At 43.3% G+C, this 21,498-nt stretch overlaps 1 protein-coding gene across 6 annotated transcripts in view; it reads left to right on the top strand.

Annotated features, from left to right (window-relative positions):
- The window catches only part of agap1 (ArfGAP with GTPase domain, ankyrin repeat and PH domain 1), a 566,650-nt gene that overhangs the window by 267,939 nt on the left and 277,213 nt on the right, over window positions 1-21,498 (top strand). For all 6 annotated transcript variants that reach the window (XM_055638440.1, XM_055638441.1, XM_055638443.1 and 3 more), the window contains exon 6: window positions 3,692-3,826. In XM_055638440.1, coding sequence (XP_055494415.1) covers window positions 3,692-3,826 — 135 coding nt within the window. The remainder of the gene's footprint in view (window positions 1-3,691; window positions 3,827-21,498) is intronic.

Raw genomic sequence — 21,498 nt, 5'->3', positions numbered from 1 at the left:
CCTTGTCATAGAAAGAGAGACCTGGTTCAATCTCTCTAACATGTTCATGTTTGTTGAAGTGCCTACACAGAATTATCCACACTACTCCAGCTGAGGGCTAATTAATGATATATCAAGTCTGCAAAAAGTGCCTTACTTAGAATGTGAAAGGTTGGGAAATGCTGGCAAATCCTTATGCTTTAATAACGAACTTCAAAGCATGTACAATTGTCCATTCGCTTTTAAAGCTAAGGAGTTGGAATATAACACAATCAATTTTGGTGCACTTACTTGAAGAAGGCAAGAGATGCAACCTGACCAAATTTGCAACCCTGACCAAATTTGCAGATGACACAAAGCTGGGTGGCAGTGTAAACTGTGAGGAGGATGCTATGAGAATGCAGGGCGAGTTGGACAGGTTGGGTGAGTGGGCAAATGCATGCCAGATGTAGTTTAATGTGGATACATGTGAGGTTATCCACTTTGGTGGCAAAAACAGGAAGGCAGATTACTATCTAAATGGTGTCAAGTTGGGAAAAGGGGAAGTACAACGGGATCTGGGGGTCCTTGTTCATCAGTCAATGAAAGTAAGCATGCAGGTACAGCAGGCAGTGAAGAAAGTGAATGGCATGTTGGCCTTTATAACAAGAGGAGTTGAGTAAAGGAGCAAAGAGTTGTCTAGAGCCCTAGTGAGACCACACCTGGAGTATTGTGTGCAGTTTTGGTCCCCTAATTTGAGGAAGGACATTCTTGTTATTGAGGGAGTGCAGCGTAGTTTTACAAGGTTAATTCCCGGGATGGCGGGACTGTCATATGCTGAGAGAATGGAGCGGCTGTATACTCTGCTTGTATACTCCGGAGTTTAGAAGGATGAGAGGAAATTATATTGAAACATATATGATTATTAAGGGTTTGGACACGCTCGAGGCAAGAAACATGTTCCCGATGTTGGGGGTGTCCAGAACCAGGGGCCACAGTTTAAGAATAAGGGGTAAACCATTCAGAGAGTTGTGTGTCTGTGGAATTCTCTGCCTCAGAGCGCAGTGGAGGCCGGTTCTCTGGATACTTTCACGAGAGAGCTAGATAGGGCTCTTAAAGATAGCGGAATCAGGGAATATGGGGAGAAGGCAGGAACGGGGTACTGATTGGGGATGATCAGCCATGATCACATTGATGGTGGTGCTGGCTCGAAGGGCCGATTGGCCTACTCCTGCACCTATTGTCTATTGACCTGACCTGACCTGACCAGCACTTGAACTATCTCTGGCACTTTCCCACCCCCCCACCCCCTCCCGCAAAGACGCCATTCACTGTTCTCAATTTCTCCGTCTCTTTCACATCTGGTCCCAAGATGAGGCTTTCTATTCTAGGACAGCCAAGATGTCCTTGTTCTTTAGTAGATGTGGTTTTCCCCCCCTGCTGTCATATTTGGATCCATTAGCCTGCAGTTTCTCTGTGCCTCGCTCCCCTCCCGCTGTTGATGGAACAAGGTTAGAGTTGCCCTTTCACCCCACCAGCCTCCCCATACAACATATCATCCTGCGACATTTCCGTCACCTCCAACGTGATCCCACCACCTGTCACATCTTCCCCTCCCCACCCTATTCCATGTTCCATAGAGACCATTCCCTCTGCAACTCCTTGGTTCATTCATCCCTTCCCACCCAAACCACTCCTCCCCTGCAACCACAGGAGATGTAACACCTGATCCTATACCTCCTCCCACACCTCCATCAGAGGCCCAAGCAGTCTTTCCAGATGAGACAAGGGTTCATGTCTACCTCCTCTAATCTCAAAGATCATGTCCACCTCCTGCTACATCCAGTGATCCTGATGTAGGCTCTTGTACATCGGCGAGACCAAGCATAGACTTGGCGACTGGTTCGCTGAACTCTTGCGCTCAGTCTGCACTGACCTTTCTGTCCTGAGTGTCCTCCATTGCCAGAGGGAGGCCACATGCAAACTGGAGCTTATAACCCAGCATTGAACATTGAATTCACTAATTTAGGTAACAAAACCTTCCCCCAGAGGTCATTCCCCCTCCCCTCTTCAATCCATCTGTCTCACACCTTCTGTCATTTCATCTCTGGGCTTTGTCCAACTATGTCTATCCTCACCTGTATACTCACTTAAAAAACCTCACCTGTATCAACCTATACGTGCCAGACTTTGCCCTGCCCAGCCCCTCTCCCCCCCCCACCTCCCCCCCTCCACAAGAAGTCTGAAGAAGGGCCCTGACCCAACATGTCACCTGTCCATGTTCTTGAGAGATGCCGCCTGCCCTGATCAGCACTTTGTGTTTTTCTTTGTAAACCAGCATCTGCAGATCTTTATTTCTGTTTTGTTGGAGTTGTGGTCAGAGTTGCACAATTCCAGCTTCCTGCATTCTATGGGCACCACTGCCCTCTGCTGGCTGACAGTGTTCTTGGGTGAGAAGGCAGCCTCTTAGGACTCTGTTGCTGAAGGATAGGATTTCATTAAACCTTGGAATATTTGAAACAGGGGGCTGGTCAGACCTTTGCTGATGCGCGAACTTATTTAATTTAGTTTAGAGATACAGTACGGAAACCAGCCCACCAAGTCCGCAGCGACCCCCACACATTAACCTATCCCACACACACCAGGGGACAATTTACACTTACACCAAGCCAATTAACCTACAAACCAGTACGTCTTTGGAGTGTGGAAGGAAACCGAAGATCTCAGAGAAAACCCATGTGGTGACAGGGACAACGTACAAACTCCGTACAGACACCACTCGTAGTCGGGATCGAACCTGGGTCTCTGGTGCTGCAAGTGCTGTAAGGTAGAAACTCACCGTTGTGCCGCCCCTAAAGAAGCTATTAAAATTGAACATTTATGCAACATTTAAGAGGCATTTAGACAAGCACATGAACAGTTGGGATGTTGAGCATGTCGGGGATTAATTTAAATTGGAGTTGTGATTGAAATATATATTGTGGGTCAAAAGGCCGGTTCCTGTGCTGCACAGTTCTATGTTCTATCATCTCACTCCTTGTTCTTTCCTCAGAATCCTGCCAGCATTAGCCTTCACGTCCAAATCCATTTTATTGAATGGGAAATGGTTTTCATTGCTGTTACAGGTGGTGTGAACCAAATAATTTATCTGTGTAAGATCACCAGCCTGCCACTAGGAGCAGTTTCTCCCCATTTATTCACAAATGTTGTGAAGGCAGATACTTTCACAACGTTTAACATTTACATAAATCGCTAAAGTATCGAAGGCTGTGCGCCTAATGCAGGTTAATGGGATTGTTTAAGATGGGCGAATTGATCGATATGGACATGGCGGGCACAAGGGCCTGTTTCTGTTCTGTATGATTCAGTAAATCTCTATTTTTGTTTTTTTACACTATATCTTTAACGTCGAGGGTCATTAAAGAAAAGTTTTTATTTGTCTTCTCAACTTCCTGTTCTCTCATCTCTTGAACCAGCCCAGTTCTTATTCTGAGAATGCACTTAGTCAAATCAAGTTGCCTTACAACAGGTCTTGGCACCTGCCATTTACTATAAATATCCTACTCCTATTTGACTTCCTGCAATAATTCCCTGGATATTTGTCAGGATTAAATTCCGTTTCCCAAACGGCCATCTGATCTATGTCCCTGTGATTTCCTGCTGCAATCAGAGCTTTAATCACCCTGTGAGTGTTCTGTTGATGTTAATATTCTGTCATGTCTTTCCTCCACAGATGCCATCAGTACATCCAATCCACGGGTAATCGATGATTCCAGGGCGCGTAAACTCTCTAACGATCTGAAGCGATGCACTTACTATGAAACGTGTGCCACGTATGGCCTGAATGTGGAGCGCGTTTTTCAGGACGGTGAGATGTTTGTTCTCTTGCTGAATTCTGCTGGGCTTCACCGTGTTAGCTGCTGTAGGTTCCATAGCAGTCGTGGTACCTCGAGGGCAGGTGTGCTTAACCACAGAGCTGTGGAGGTGGGCCCACTCTCCTTAGTATTCACGTGTGTCCCTCGTTCAGCACCTTTATCCCACAACAGTGATGAGACATTATCTTCATGATCCTGAGTGAAATGTACACTTTTTAAAATATCATTCATTATATCATAAATAGATGCTCTTTCGATTTTAGTTACATTTTTAAACTATACTTTCTTGTAGTTCTTTGGGATTCTTTTGACTATTGTGTATCCCTCCCCTGCTGTTATGCATTTTTGCTGCTGTAACTACAGTCTATATCTCCTTTCTCCTTGCTCACCATACTTGTTTTGTTTCATGATCCTCATTCTGTGTGTGCCCATCACAATCCTTTTAAATTCAGCTTCCTTTTCGCTCTTCCCTCTCCTTTTCCATATTCCACGAATGTTATGTGATTTGTGTATTATAGATACTTCATTTTTAAATGTTTCCATTTTTTTAAAAAACTTTGCATCCTATTGAATTATTTTTAATATCAGTCATTTCGGAAATATTAATTTCCTATATAGGCGAAGCTTGCCCCGCAAAGTTACCATTTATCCCTAGGGATCAGCTTGTATCTTGGGACTAATGGGCCTGTCCCACTTAGGCAACTTTTTAGGCGACTACAGGAGACTATGCGGTCACCACATGGTCGTGGGTGGTTGCCGGGGAGTCGCCTTCATGGTCGTGAGAAGTTCCCGCATTCTGGGAACTAGTCGCAGCCTCATTATGGTCGTCCCAAATTTTTCAACGTTGAAAAATTAGCGGCGACCAGAATAAAGCCGCCATGGAGAGTAGCGAGAATTCTCGTGCAGTAGGTGGGTCGCCAGGAGGCCGAAGGTTCTCATAGGTTGTAGCCAGTGCTGACTGGTGAATTTCATTGGCCCATTGGGAAAAAAACCATAAGCAGTAATTTCAGAATCAGCCGGTAATGTTAATGTCCGCTGAGCTTCCCAGCCGTGTATCTCTGGCTTCTTAAATGTTGCCTCCACTCCTTCTACCCCTCCCCCCCCCCTTTTAAAGGACTTTCGTGACCCTTCCTGTACATTGTGCTTTCACCGTCTTAATTACAGCGCCAACCTTCCTGTTCATCGTGGTGTGTGTCTGTATCACATTGGCTTTGCACCGTGTGAATTTCACTCAGACAGCGATCTCCCCGCTTGCTCTGTCCCCCGCCTGCATGACGGCCTGGCGAAGGAAGCTCTGTTCCACTCTGACAGCCGCAGTTCCAGTCGCTGGTTTTTCAGGCGACTTGGCAGTTGCCTGAAAAATCGCCTAAGTGGGACAGGCCCATTAGTTGTTCCTGATGCCCCACAACATCTTTGCTGGATTCTTCCAGGATTCAGACGCCCATCAAGCTCTATTTACCATTTTCTATCTAAGTTAAGTTAAGAGTCCCCCACATTGGTGAGGCTGGGGTCATGTGGAGGCCAGACCAGATTTGCTTCAATGAGGGACATTACTGAGCCAGGTTATATCAAGTGATATAAATCAAGAGGTAAATATTGAAAAGGATATTTAGTAAAGAATCACTCCCAGCAATGCATGGGAAATTTCACATTATCCTGGGAGCTGGTGATTTGTTACCGTGCCCTGCATAATGTTTGGGACAAAGGCCCATCATTTATTTATTTGCCTCTGTACTCCACAATTTGAGATTTGTAATATTAATAGAAAAAAATCACGTGGTTAAAGGGCACATTGTCAGATTTTACACTTATTTCAGATTTTTATACATTTTGGTTTCACCATGTAGAAATTACAGCTGTGTCTATGCATAGTCCCCCCATTTCAGGGCACTGAATGATTGGGACACAGCAATGTCATGTAAATGAAAGTAGTCATTTTTAGTATTTTGTTGCATATCCTTTGCATGCAATGACTGCTTGAAGTCTGTGATTCATGGACATCACCAGTTGCTGGGTGTTTTCTCTGGTGATGCTCTGCCAGGCCTGTATTGCAGCCATCTTTAGCTTATGCTTGTTTTGGGGGCTAGTCCCATTCGGTTTTCTCTTCAGCATATAAAAGGCATGCTCAACTGGGTTCAGATCGGGTGATTGACTTTGCCACTCAAGAATTATTCTTTTTTTTAGATTTGAAAAACTCCTTTGTTGCTTTAGCGGTATGTTTGGGATTATTGTCTTGCTGTAGAATGAACCACTTGAGGCATTTGTCTGAACTTGAGCAGATAGGATGTGTCTATACACTTCAGAATGTATTATGCTACTACCATCAGCAGTTGTATCATCAATGAATATAAGTGAGCCAGTACCTTCAGCAGCCATACATGCCCAGGCCATAACACCCTCATCACCGCGTTTCACAGATGAGGTGGTATGCTTTGGATCTTGGGCAGTTCCTTCTCTCCTTCATACTTTGCTCTTGCCATCACTCTGATATAAGTTAATCTTCATCTCATCTGGCCTCAAGACCTTTTTCCAGAACTGTTAAGTATTTCTTGGCAGACTCTAACCTGGCCATCCTATTTATGCAGCTAACCAGTGGTTTGTATCTTGCAGTGTAGCCTCTGTATTTCTGTTCATGAAGTCTTCTGCGGACAGTGTTCATTGACAAATTCACACCTGAAGAGTGTTTCTGATCTGTCAGACAGGTGCTTGGGGATTTTCCTTTATTATAGAGAGAATTACTTCTGTCATTAGCTGTGGAGGTCTTCCTTGGCCTGCCAGTCCCTTTGCGATAAGTAAACTCTTTCTTCTTAATGATGTTCCACACAGTTGATTTTGGTAAGCCTAAGGTTTGGCTAATGTCTTACAGTTTTATTCTTGTTTCTCAATCTCATAATGGCTTCTTTGACTTTCATTGGCACAACTTTGGTCGCCATGTTGATAAACAATAATAAAAGTTTCCAAAGGTGATGGAAAGACTGGTGAAAAGACTAGGTGCTGAGAGCTCTCTTATACATGCATTAAGGAGGCATTTAAACACACCTGAGCAATTACAAACGCCTGTGAAGCCATGTGTCCCAAACATCGTGGTGCCCTGAAATGGGGGGGGGGGGGGGGTGGACTATGTATAAACACAGCTGTAATTTCTACATGGTGAAAACAAAATGTATAAAAATACCCTTTAATAAAATCTGACAATGTGCACTTAAACCACATGTGATTTTTTTAATTACAAATCTCAAATTGTGGAGTACAGAGGCAAATAAATAAATAAATGATGGGTCTTTGTCCCAAACATTATAGAGGGCGACTGTATCTCATTCCAAAGGCTGCACGTCTGTGCAGCACAGTATCAGTGTTGCAGTCAAAGTAATGTGTTCAAATCTCAGGAGTGGGGCTTGAACCTGTGCCCTGAGTTGTAGGGAAATGACAAAGCAGCAGTGCAGGATAACAAAACAAGTAGATTGAGGCAGCAAGGTACCATGCATACAAACATAAGGGAACGTCTCCAGTCAGAGTCAGAATGGAGTAGATGGTACAGAAACAAGTCAATTCAACGAAACAAAGGAATGGCCCAACTAAAAAAAAATGGGTGCAGTCTAATAGGGGTTATGTTGTCTCAACTATTATTCCAAGATACGTTTAGTGAGGTGGGCAAGATAAATAAAGAGGTTGACCAACAATTTTAATGAATGGGATAGAGGACTTCTTATAACTCGTGCCTTCCAGACCAAGTAACGTCCTTGTACGTGAACAAACTATTTTTATCCTGCTTGTATATCGCGGGTAAAGAATTAATCCAATTGAGGCGATTGAAACATATATAAAGGAACAGATAGGGAAAATATTTATTCTTAATGGGAGAGTCTCAGACAAGGGCAAACTTGAAATTTTAACTGATCCCACAGGGAGAAGATGAGAAATACCTTATGCACATGAAGGTTAGTGGTATTTGTAAATTCATCCACAGGGACTTCATGGTTGACCTTCAACCTTCAATTAACAAATTCAGTTCTAAAACGGGATGAATTAATGGAGTAAATGTAGAGGAACAGACTATTTTAGATCATATGTTGTGCAACAAGAAGTTAATTGTTGACCTGGTGTTTAAAAGAATATTAGACATAAAGAAACAATGGACATAGTTTGGTGGAATATTATATAAAGGTTGGAAGTGATGTGGAGGGATAGTGCTGGTCATGTAACTGTAATTATTTCAGAAGAACAGCAGAGGGCGTGTGGACATTGAGCTACACAATGCAGCTTTAAAAGTAGATGCAAGCATTGAAATGCATCTAAAAATGCTTCTCATGTCTGTTATGTAGGTGTCAATAAATTTAACCAAAGGTTTTGAGCGAGGCTTCCTCATCACACTGATATACCAGCAAGCTTCCCTCTGTACAGGTGCAATGAAAATCGAGCTTGCAGATGTATCAAAGGCACATGCACACATACAATGCACAAAACATAAATTACACAAATTCTGCAAGAGAGTGAATGGAAAAAGACTTTTAAAAAAAAAACAGAACTGCAAAAGTCAATTAAAACGTCCATGGTAGTGCAAGAGGTGATGTGTAGTGTCTTGCTGTGGTGAGATTAGACTTGTGCAAGTCAATTCAAGACTTGATGGTTGTAGGAAAGTAGCTGTTTCTGAACTTGATGGTTTGGGATTTCAAGCTTCTGTACTCCTGCCTGACAGTGGCAGCAGGAAGAGGGTATGACCCGGATGATGAATATCCGTATTGATAGATGCCGCCGCTTGAGGCAGCACCTCATGCAAATACTTTTGATGGTGGGGAGAGCTGTGCCGGGGTTGAGTTCACTGCTCTCTGCAGTTTCTTGTGTCCCTGTGCATTTGAATTTCCATACCAGGCCATGATGAAATCAGTCAGACTGTATTCAGCTAAATACCACAACCCACTGAAGAGATACCACCGATGAGGTCTCCATATCCTGTAAATGAACTAGGATGATAGGCAAGCCAATATAGCCAGCATTGCGGATAACCATTAGTGAGCAGTGTTGGTCAGACCATGACGTCAAGTGCCTAGCACGACCAAAACAAGGCGCGCTGCTCAGGCAGAGGAAATGGTTCAAGGACGATCTCAAAGCCTTGTTTAAAACGAGTAACATCCCCATTGGCTTGCGGGTGTTCTTGGTATGTGGACGATCAAAATGCAGGAATAATATTCAGGATGGCATTGTGGGACTACTTTCTCCCTTTGGGAGAACACAGAAGCCGGGCAGTGTGCTCCATGCCTGGCCCACCAAGTCTGCAGGTACCCCCATCTTGACCTCATCTACTCCCTCGGACCCCACAGAGCAGTCACTCTCGACAAGGAGATCCGAGAGAAAGGAGGAATTTGTGAAACCAGTGGGCAAAAAGGAAATTAATCACAATGTGGAAATGTAGGCAGATGGGATTAAATGAAATTGATACGTGGATTTTGAAAGAATGAGTTCAAATAGATTGGAGGAGCAGCGGGATAGGTGTTCTAATTGCTTGTGTTGTTACTGATTGTTATGATGTATAAAGGATGCTAAGTCACTTGAGAAGGTGCCAAGTTGATTTACTGGAATTATTACAGAACAGCAAGCTTATTCCTTTCAGGGAAGCTTGAATAGACTTGGCTCTTTCGAGAAGACACCATTGAAATGAAAATATTCCTAAATTAGCAGTCAAAATTTGTTGAATATATTGAACTCAATTTAAGAAGTATCAACATAATCAGTTGAAAACAAGGCATGGAAGGTAGCAGATCAAATGTTGATTAATAGGATTGGTATTTATAGGAACTTGATGGTCTGTATGGACATTGCTGATGTGCTTGTATGACTCCATGACTCTAATGTGTGGGACTCTAACCCCTAGAGACGGTGTTAAATCCAATTACTGCGGAGAATGCTCTTTACCTGAAATAGTTGGAATGTGAGACACTGTGCTGGTGTAAACATATTGAATGAAAGTTAAAGTACTTTCAGTCAAAAGGTACTGAAGGTTATGGTGGAAGATGCATGTAGAATAGCAGTCAAAGCTAGGCAGCCCAGATGCTTCTGTGCAGTATTTTCTGTCTTTAAAATGGTGTTAATTCAGCAGAGTGCTAGAACTAGAGGAAATCAGTGGTTGATACACTTGGTTTATCTCAGCTTCCACTTATAAGATTTATTCCAGCAACTTTTGGTTAAAGCGTTATTTTTATATGTGGAATCCTGCTGTAGTGATTGGAAGTGCAGGTCCTGAAGGGATAGATTCTAGGCAACTAAGGCCATCGGTGTATTTTCAGCTTTACAGCATTCACCTTTAATAGACATTTGGTGCAGGAGTAGGCCATTCGGCCCTTCGAGCCAGCACCGCCATTCACTGTGATCATGGCTGATCATCCACAATCAGTACCCCGTTCCTACCTTCTCCCCATATCCCTTGACTCTGCTATCTTTAAGAGCTCTATCTAACTCTCTCTTGAAAGCATCCAGAGAATTGGCAGATAATTCCACAGATTCATAACTCTTTGGGTGAAAAAGTTTTTCCTAGTCTCCGTTCTAAATGGCTTACCCCTTATTATTAAACTGTGGCCCCTGGCTCTGGGCTTTGGGCTCCCCCAACATCAGGAACATGTTTACTGCCTCTAGCGTGTCCAATCCTTTAATAATCTTATATGCTTCATTAAGATCTTCCTCTCATCCTTCTAAACTCCAGAGTATACAAGCCCAGTCTCTCCATTCGTTCAACATATGACAGTCCCGCCATCCCGGGAATTAACCTCGTGAACCTACGCTGCACTCCCTCAATAGCAAGAATGTCCTTCCTCAAATTTGGAGACCAAAACTGCACACAATACTCCAGGTGTGGTCTCACTAGGGTCCTGTACAACTGCAGAAGGACCTCTTTGCTCCTATACGCAACTCCTCTTGTTATGAAGGCCAACATGCCATTAGCTTTCTTCACTGCCTGCTGTACCTGCATGTTTACTTTCAGTGACTTTACTCCATTCTCTCAAGCAGGACTGTATCTGGTCTTCCAGTGGGAAACCAGAGGGAGAACTTTCCCATTGCAGTCTCCTGGCTTCCATACATTGGCATTCTCAGGTTGTGGCATAAAGCCACGGACCAAAGTCGTTGATGATATGTATGATGCATTGGCAAAGAGGCTGCTGGTCAGGTGCAATGGTGTCAAATAATGTACAACATGGGCTTGGCACCACATACATCTGATGGCATTCATTCAAGGTTCACCTGGACAAATACTAAGGCGGCCTGAAGTGGAGAGTCTTGATGTTTGTTTGGTTTTTTCGTGGGTTGCTGCCAAGGTGGACAACGTGTCAATCTGCCTCTTGAAGCTTCCAGTGGAGATTGGTTCACACCTCAAGCATCCTTCAGAGGTGATAGTGACGTCAGCCTCTGCCCCCAGATCCCACCCTGTCCCTTCCTCCTCCTCACCTCAATTATTTCCCTTGTCCCTTCTCTCTCCTGTGAGCTTCTGACCTTGGCCATCTGTTCTAAAACATGTTCCCTCCATGATCTGCACTGTCCACAATGGCAGGAGGTTGCAGAGTACCTTATCGTGAGCCTTGGGTGCAGTAGAATATCCAGCCTATGAATGAGTCACTGGTTGACTGGCATTGAGTGGATATCTCCGGTGTAGACAATTACATCATGGAAATCTGCTGACCTGGGTCCAGCAAACAGATGCAATCATGATAAAAGTGCATCAGCACCACCACATTCTTTGCAGTTTTAAGAGATTCAGAATATCACTGAATACTCTACAACATATGTTTACAGATGTACTGTAGAGTGTATCGTGAATGGATGCAACATGAGCTGGCACGCCAATTCCAATGCACAGTTATGCAAGAGCTGCAGAGAATGGTGGACTCATCATGGGCACAGCCGTCCCCTCCATTGAAAGCATCTACATGAGGCGCTGCCTCATGAACAGGGCAAATGTCATCATGAATCCCACCACCTGGGCCATGCCCTGTTCTCACTGCTACCATCGGGGGGGGGGGGGGGGGGGGGGAGAAGTAGCAAAGCCTGAAGTCCCACATCACCAGGTTCAGACACAGCTACTTTTGTGCAACTATCAGGTTCTTGAACCAACCTACACAACCCGAATCCTACGTCAATACGGAACATTGCGGCCAACTCTTGCACTACTATGATTTGCTTTTTTACTAATTATGTTTTGTGCACTCATGTGGTTTTTGCAAGTCCTTTAGAATTTTTACGTGTAATTTATTTATAATTTGTTTTGTGTCTGTCCAAGTCTATATGCCTGCAATGATGTTTTAAACGAGCATTGTTATTGTAACTATACCCCACTGGGAGGCACAGTGGCACAGCAGTAGAGTTGCTGCATTACAGTGCCAGAGACCCAGGTCCAATCCTGACTACGGGTGCCGTTTGTACATTCGCCCTGTGACCGTGTGGGTTTTCTCCAGGTGCTCTAGTTTACTCCCTCATTCCAAGGACATGCAGGTTTGTGGGTTAAATGGCTTCTGTAAATTGTCCCGTGTGTAGGATAGAATTAGTGTATGGATGATCATTGGTCGGCAAGGACTCGGTGGGCACAGGGCATTTCCACCCTGCATCTCGTAACTAAACTAAACACTGTAGTTGTGCATATGACGATAAATTTGAACTTGAATATACAAATTAGGAGCAGGAATAGGCCACTCAGCTCTTCAGGCCTGATCTGACATTCAAAAAGGACTGCAATACCATTTTTAACCTTTCACCCATTTAATTATCTAGAATCTATCCAAATCATCTTTTAAAAATTCAGACGCTTCTTCTAGTGCCCCTCTGTCACCTTTCGCTCTTCTGAACTTTCAGCTGATTCAAGCCTCTGTTCAATCTTTCCTTATAAAACTGTCCACCCGTTCCAATCATAAGTCTTGTAAATCATTTCTAAACTGCTTCCAACCTACTAACTGAGACCATCAATGCTATATTCCGGATGCGGTCTCCATGTAACTGAAGTGTAACAGTCATGCTTTTGTGTTCAGTTTCCATTGCAATAAACAAAAGCATTTTGATAGCTTTCCTAAGATAGACACAAAAAGCATAGTAACTCAGCAGAGAATGGTGGGCTCATCATGGGCACAGCCCTCCCCTCCATTGGAGTCAGACAGCATCTCTGGAGAAAAGGAATAGGCAACGTTTCGGGCCGAGACCCTTCTTCGTTCCTAATTACTTACTGTTTGTGCGCATTAGTCTTTTGCAAATCATATAGCAAGAACCTAGATCCCTCTGAATCTTAGAGCTCTGTAAACTCTCTTCATTTAGATAACAACCTTGCTATTTTATTGCATTTTAGTCCATTTGCCAGATCTTTGCGCATTCACATAACCTATTAATATTCCACTTCAGCCTCCTTATGTCCTCTTTACGACATTGTTTCCTGCACACCTTTGTGTCATCTGCAACTTTAGCAACCTTATATTTGATGCTTTCATTCATGTCTTTTATAAAAAATGTAAAAGATGAAATCCAAGCATTGATATCTTGGACACTTTGTGTGTTAAATCATACCAACCAGAGAGTTGTGCTGCTGATGTTTCTGTAATCAGTTACTTGTCAGTTTATAGCGTAAAGGTATCAACAAATGGCAATATATGATGATTCATTGGTAACTTCTCAAATTAGCTGGATAGAATATTGGCAGACAGCCTACAGGACAAAGTAGAATATCCTAAAATATGTTAACCAATGTTACTTCTGTTTATAATGCTCCTTAAAATCTATCTTTCTGACTGCACTTTCGCACTTTCTTTCCGTTTTCTTGTGCTGACTTTTTTATTTGTTTGCTATCCTGTCTTTGAAGCAACTACTATGTTAAAGGTTCTATACAAATGCAAAATATTACTGTTCAGATAATCCTTCTCCGTCAGAGCTGCGGTGAGCTTTCCCAATAATTCCTCCAGTGAGGTCATGAATTGGTTGAAGAAAGTTAGTATCAAGAAGCAAAGGAGTTTTTTTTTTAGCAAAACTCGGTTGATTAGAACATCTTGATGGTAATAGTATTGTGTAAAAAAAGGCATTAAATGACTCCAATAGTAATGCTCTGCATTTAACTGGGATTGCCTCAATAATCTCATTACCTATTTTGCGGATCTTTTCCAAAGATGCTTCCAATTTAACAAAGCTCAGTGACAGTACTTTAACAGCTATTTTCTGAACTCACTTAACAGGATCCGTCCTGGTAATGGTTCGCCCTGTTTAACACGGCTCCATTCAATAATAGCACTCCTAATTTAACAGTGGCTCTTTAAATTGCAAAAGTCCCCTTATGATAATTGTCTTCTGATTGTCAACACTCTCTAACAAACAAGAGCCTCTGTGAATAATAACACTCCCTAATTAACAGTGCTCTGAATACCATTACCCCAATTATAAACTGGACCCTATTGCACACTATATCTTTCTTGAAAGCTGTGCACTGGACAATACAATAATAATCATCATCCTAATCATACTTTTATTAGCCAAGCATGTTTTACAACATACGAGGAATTTGATTATGCCATACTAATACTAGTCACACTAATAAAAAGCAACAAGCCACACAAAATACATTTTAACATTAACATCCACCACAGTGACTCCACATTCCTAACTGTTATGAAAGGCGAAAAAAAAGTTCAATCTCTTCCCTTCGTTGTTCTCCTGCGGTCAGGGGCCTCGAGTCTTCCGTTGACGGCATGATCTTGGCTCCGTAGCCGGCGGTCGGGCCATCCGCGTCGGGGCGATCAAGCTCCCGCATCTGGGGGGGGGGAATCTCAGCTCCCCTGCGCCGGGCGATCGGACCCCGGGTCGGGGCTAGTCAAACCTCATGCGACTTTGGAGCCTCCCGACATCAGTCTCGACACGAGACTGCGAGCTCCTCGATGTTGAAATCCGTAGGCCGCAGTTGGAGCGTCGATCCCAGGCAAGGGATCGCAGGCTCTGATGGTAAGTCCACGGCCCAGCGGTGGGGCTCAAAGTCAGTCTCGAGCAAGGCCTCCAGCTCCATGATGTTAGGCTCCGGAGACACTATCCAGAAAACAATCGCATCTCTGGCAAAGTAAGAGATTGAAAAAGAGTTCCCCCACCCGTCACATAAAACAAACCAGAGAACATTAACGCAAACTTTTTAAAGCACACTAAAAATAGCAAGAAAGACGAAAAGACAGACAGACCGTTGGCGAGGCCGCCATCGCTGACGACGCCATCGCTGATGACGGGATTCCCCAGAAACAAACAGCTCTGTGGAGGACTAGTGTTGAGCACAGCCATTGCCTCCATCCAGTAATGGAAACCTGAAGCCAATCAGTGTTCAGAATCATCCTTTCCCTTCATGTAGAGTTCATGAAGAAAAATTCTTATCTGCGTAGGCGCGACCGGCAAGTGGGAGCACGACTGCGACATTTTTAAAGTTCAAAATGGCAATAATAACATAAAAAATAAGATCAATGTGAACGCATCTCACATTCCCTCTACAGTCCCCTATTCCCCACCTCCATTATCCTCCCTCTCCCTATCCTCCACCAACCATTCCCCCTCATCCGCAGCACTCACTCCCCCTCCTCTTCACCCTCCCTCTTCTTTTCCCTCTCCTCCTCCTCTCCCCATTCTCTCCCTCTCCTTTCCCCTACCCTCAGTCACCCTCCCTCCATAACCCCTCTCCATTCCCTATCCCCCTCCTCTCTATCCCCCTGCTCCCATTCCTCAACTACCCCCTATCCCACTCCCCCACTCTCCCTCCTCACCTCCCTCTCTATAACCCCCTCCTCCCCCACTCTCCCACACCGCTCCCATTTTATCCTCCCTCTCCCTCCCAACCTCTCTCCTCTCTCTCTATCCCCCTGCTCCCCACTCCTCACCTTCCCCCTATCTCACCCCCACCCCACAATGAAAATTTCGATGTTTTTTTAAAATTCAACCTCCCCATCCCAAACAATGAAAATCATGATATTTTAAAAAAAAATTCTCAATAAAAATCACGTTTTTTTCTTTAAAATAACCTAAACACAATGTTAGCTGTTAATGAAAACAGAAGCATTTGATAAAAATTTAGTTTTTTTTTTAAATCGCGATTTTTTAATGTAAATGAGATTCGGGATAATCATTGTAACGCGGCTGACGGGCAGAGTAAGCGGAAAAGTGCTTTGAAAAGTGATTTTTGTAAAGTTTAAAATGTCAATAACTTGTAAAATATAACATCAATATGAACGAAACTTGGCTATTGCACACCCAAGGACAATGGTGAGTAAGGTGGGCCAAAAATTGTTGCGCTATTGTGTACCGTTTTGGTGGAGTTTCCAGGACTCACTCACATGTAAACAATCAAACAAACAAACAAGGTGAGAGTTTTAGTAAAATAATAAATAAATGTGTGTGTGTGTGTGTGTGTGTATATGTATATATATTTTTTTATGATGGGTAACTAAAACACATGATTGACTGTTAATGTATTAGTACCAAATATAACATCACAATGTCAACCGGGATAAACCACGTCTTCATCTGAATTAGTGTTGTCCAGGATGTTTTATCATTCCCTCCATAATGTTTGGGCCAATGAGCCATCATTTATTTATTTGCCTCTGTACTTCACAATTTGAGATTTGTAATAGAAAAAATCACATGTAGTTAAAGTGCACATTGTTTGATTTTAAAAAGGCAATTTTTATACATTTTGATTTCAGTATGTAGAAACTACAGCTGTGTTTATACATGGTCCCCCCATTTCAGGGCGCCATAATGTTTGGGACACAGCAATGTCATGTAAATGAAAGTAGTCATGTTTAGTATTTTGTTGCATATCCTTTGCATGCAATGACTGCTTGAAGTCTGTGATTCATGGACATCACCAGTTGCTGGATGTCTTACCTGGTGATGCTCTGCCAAGCCTGTATTGCAGCCATCTTTAGCTTATGCTTGTTTTGGGGGATAGTCCCCTTCAGTTTTCTCTTCAGCATGTGAAAGGCATGCTCAGTTGGGTTCAGATCGGATGATTAACTTGGCCACTCAAGGATTGACCATTTTTTTAGCTTTGAAAAACTCCTTTGTTGCTTTAGCAGTATGTTTGGGATCATTGGAATGAACTGCCGGCCAATGAGTTTCGAGGGATTTGTTAGAACGAGCAGATAGGATGTGTCTATACACTTCAGAATTCATTATGCTACTACCATCAGTAGTTGTATAATCAATGAAGATAAGTGAACCCATTTCCTTCAGCAGCCATACATGCCCAAGCCATAATATCCCCACCACCGTGTTTCACAGATGAGGTGGTATACTTTGGATCTTGGGCAGTTCCTTTTCTCCATACTTTGCTCTTGCCATCACTCTGATATAAGTTAATCTTCGTTTCATCTGTCCACAAGACCTTTTTGGAGAACTGTTGTTGCTCTTTTAAGTACTTCATGGTAAATTGTAACCTGGCCATCCTATTTTTGCGGCTAACCAGTGGTTTGTATCTAGCAGTGTAGCCTCTGTGTTGGCGGCAAAAACAATGTGAGGTTATCCAGGGGGCAGATTATTATCTCAATGGGGTTAGGTTAGGTAAGGGGGAGGTGCAGCGAGACCTGGGCATCCTTGTACACCGGTCACTGAAAGTTGGCTTACAGGTACAGCAGGCAGTGAGGATAGCTAATGGAATGTTGGCCTTCATAACAAGAGGATTTCAGTATAGGAGTAAAGAGGTTCTTCTGCAGTTGTATAGGGCTCTATACACCTAGAGTATTGTGTACAGTTTTGGTCTCCTAATTTGAGGAAGGACATCCTTGTGATTGAGGCAGTGCAGCGTAGGTTAACGAGATTGATCCCTGGGATGGCGGGACTGAGGTATGAGACAAGATTGAAAAGACTATGCTTGTATTCACTGGAGTTTAGAAGGATGAGGGGTTATCTTATAGAAACATATACAATTATAAAAGGACTGGACAAGTTAGATGCAGGAAAAATGTTCCCAATGTTGGGCGAGTCCAGAACCAGGGGCCACAGTCTTAGAATAAAGGAGAGGTAATTTAAGACTGAGGTGAGAAAAAAGGAGTAGGCCATTCTGCCCTTCGAGCCAGCACCGCCATTCAATATGATCATGGCTGATCATCCACAATCAGTACCCCGCTCCTGCCTTCTCGCCATATCCCTTGACACTGCTATCTTTAAGAGCTCCATCTAACTCTCTCTTGAAAGCATTCAGAGAATTGACATCCACTGCATTCTGAGGCAGAGAATTCCACATATTCATAACTCTCTGTGTGAAAAAGATTTTCCTCATATCCGTTCGGAATGGCTTACCCCTTATTCTTAAACTATCACCCCTGGTTCTGGACACACCAACATCGGGAACATGTTTCCTGCCTCCAGCTTGTCCAAACCCTTAATAATCTTATATGTTTCAATAAGATATCCTCTCATCCTTCTAGATTACAGAGTATACAAACCCAGCCGCTCCATTCTATCAACATATGACATTCCTGTCATCCCAGGAATTAACCTTGTGAACCTACGGTGCACTCCCTCAATAGCAAGAATGTCGTTGCTCAAATTTGGAGACCAAAACTGCACACGTTACTCCAGGTGTGGTCTCACTATTTTCTATTACAAATCTCAAATTGTGGAGTACAGAGGCAAATAAATAAATGATGGGTCTTTGTTCCAAACATTATGGAGGGCACTGTATTAATGGCCCAGAGGTCACAACTGATAACTAACAATTTCAAATTGATCCTCATTTACTCTTTGCCAGCAGACTGCACTAGATATAAGAAAATCCAGATAAGTACTCAAGCTGATCACCGCTTCTGAAATTTTCATTGGTTGGGGCTACATACAGTGAAGGGTGGCACTAATGTATGGAAAAACAAAGCCATATTAACAGAATAGACCAAGTGACAAACTGAATTCACATTGGTGTGATGTAATGGTTGCCATGGATATGGCAGGCTGAAGGGCCTTTTTCTAAGTTGTATGATCAAAATATAATCGCAACAACATCCCAAAGTATTCTCGCCAGTAAAATTCTAATGCAGGAATTTAACGTTTTCTAGTTTGCTGGTTGATTTAATTCCAAAATCACACTGTAAAATATTGCCTGTTTTTCTGTGCTGGTTGGGACCTGTGCTATTGATTCCCAAGCAGCCACTTATGTTTAGAATCCTTTGGCTGTTGAATATGGAAGCGACAGTCTAGATAAATGAATGATGTTGAGCAGTCTTTGGGGAGGTATGTATAACCATTCATAATTAATGAGTTAATAAAATGCAGATGTCACCAATCTTGTTTACGATAATTACCAGAATGATAGAAAAAGGCACCGCGAAACATAGTGGCAGAAGCATAGTGGGAACTTGGCATGTTTTTCCCTGAGCCAGATTCGGCAAGGTAATTCTAGCGGTGGCGTGTTAATCATTCCCAACCTTAACCAGAAGAAGTCGCAGTGGGTGTAAACCCTGGTGGGCTGCCATGCACAGACATTCCCAGTTCTTTGATTGGAACAGCATAGTGGCGCAGTTGGTAGAGTTGCTGCCTTACAGCGCCAGAAACCCAGTCGATCTTGAACTCGGATGCGATCTGTGTGAAGTTTGCACGTTCTCCCTGTGACAGCATGGATTTCCTCCGGGATGTACAGTTTCCTCCCACATCCCAAACACGTGTGGGTTTGTAGGTTAATTGGCCTCTGTAAATTAACCCAGAGTGTGTAGAAAATGGATGAGAAAGTGAAATAGTGAGAGGGGGTGATTGATGGTCAGCGTGGGTCGAAGGGCCTATTTCCAGGGATGGTGGGAGATGCGGGGGGATTGTGCAGTGGTGGACAGTGGGTGGCCTGGGGTTGTGTAGTGCAGCAGGTAGGTGGGCATCTACTCAGGAGTTGGCACTGGCAGGCTGTTGTCAGAAATGGGGAAGTGTGTGCTTAGATGTGTGTCATGGCCAGACAGCAGAAGACCATACACAGGATCAGTGAGTGACTGAACATTTTCAAGGGTTTTTTTGTGATGATCACTAGTGCGAGTTGCTCACAACCAATGCCAAATTTTACATTGTCCTTAGAAATGAATCATTTGATGAGGTAAACCACAATTCACCATTCTAGATTATGATACTTCCAATAGTATGTTGTTTTACTGAACTAAGACCTTTAAAAACTGTGGTTTCCACATCGGCCTCCTTGGAATTCACAGAATATGAGTGGAAACAAGTGTACCTCAGTCCCAAGGAATTGCCTGGGAAGAGCTGGGATTTGGTTCCCAAAATCCCTGTCTCACGGTGCGAGTTGACCCACGAGTGACCCTGAGTTTAAAACAAATTAAACTTGTGGTAATCACATACAATTAACGTAGCGGGAACGTCGGAACTCGTGGACGCAACTTAGCGACTCGTGGCGCCAATGGCAGGTACCCGGGAAACTTGTTAACTCGTGAAAAACTTTAAACATGTTTAAAGATTTCCACGAGTCAAATTTACTCTTGAAGTTAAAATTTGAAACATTTAAACTCCTTGTAAGAACGTCGTAGCCCGTGAGTTTACCGTAGTGTCTCGTGAGTCTACCGTGGGCACTCTTTAACTCAGCGGGCAGGCAGCATCTCTGGAGAGAAGGAATGGGTGACGGGATGACGTTTCCAAATTTCTGTTGCGTCTTTGTGTTACTCCAGCATCGTGTGTCCACTTTTTGTCAACCAGCATCTGCCCTTTCTTGTGTATGACATTATTTGTATCCGTGGCAGTTGATTGTTGCTCCCTTCAGTTTCCCATTTTTTTTAAGTTCTGAAATTGAATAACTTTCAATACTGAATCAGAATATATGAGATGCTGTCCAGCTCCTCTATTTGATACTTAAAACAGGCCTTCATTCACGGTTGGCTCAAGAGTAACTCGGGAGAGGAACTTGATAACTCGGGAGAGGAACTTGGTACATCGCAAAAATGAGAAGTAAACGGCAAACTTAGACATACACGTGGGAACTCGTTTAAACTCGTGAACATAAACTTGGAATCTCGTAGACAACCACGAGTGTGATTTTTTTCTTTCACTCGAGATCGCTCGTGGGTGGACTCGCACCGTGAGACAGGGCCATAAGGCTGCAGGCATGAGACAAAATTCAGCCCTTCAATGTTTCATGCAACAAGTGCGCTGAGGCACCAGCTGAAGAGCTCAGTTTAACATCCTGAATTCTAGTGCTGCAGCCATTCAAAATGATGTAGATTCGTTGCTCCTTTACTGGATTCTATTAGCTCATTAAGGATCACAAATAACATTCATCATAGCAAACCCTGTTGGCGAGGTGAAAGAATCACAGCTGGAAAACAAATACAAATCAATAATATTAACACTGCAGCAATTAAAGCTAGACTGATGAACTGCCCGTTGCCGAGCTGGCTCCAGAACACGGAAGCCAATCGTTGGAACCTCCACAAGTTTGCCTCTCCGCAAAGCCTTCACTCTGAAGACTGACAGGCCCAATATCCATCCCTTAAGCCAGATTCTATTCACAAATAAATGTCCACCAGGGTGAGCTGAATCACAAAACTGATCACAAAGGGAGAGGCAACTTGGTACTTTATGACACTGGGGCCGAGTCAGTTTCTTTAATAGCTGAATGAAGTATGTCAATTTTGACTCTTGAGCAAGGAAACTTCAGCTGACATTCCCAACCTTAGGGATGAAATCCCAATTTTTCAAT

Source organism: Leucoraja erinacea, chromosome 7 (assembly GCF_028641065.1).
Source record: "Leucoraja erinacea ecotype New England chromosome 7, Leri_hhj_1, whole genome shotgun sequence".
Classification (NCBI taxonomy): Eukaryota; Metazoa; Chordata; class Chondrichthyes; order Rajiformes; family Rajidae; genus Leucoraja; species Leucoraja erinaceus.
This window is presented reverse-complemented; position numbering and strand designations above follow the sequence as displayed.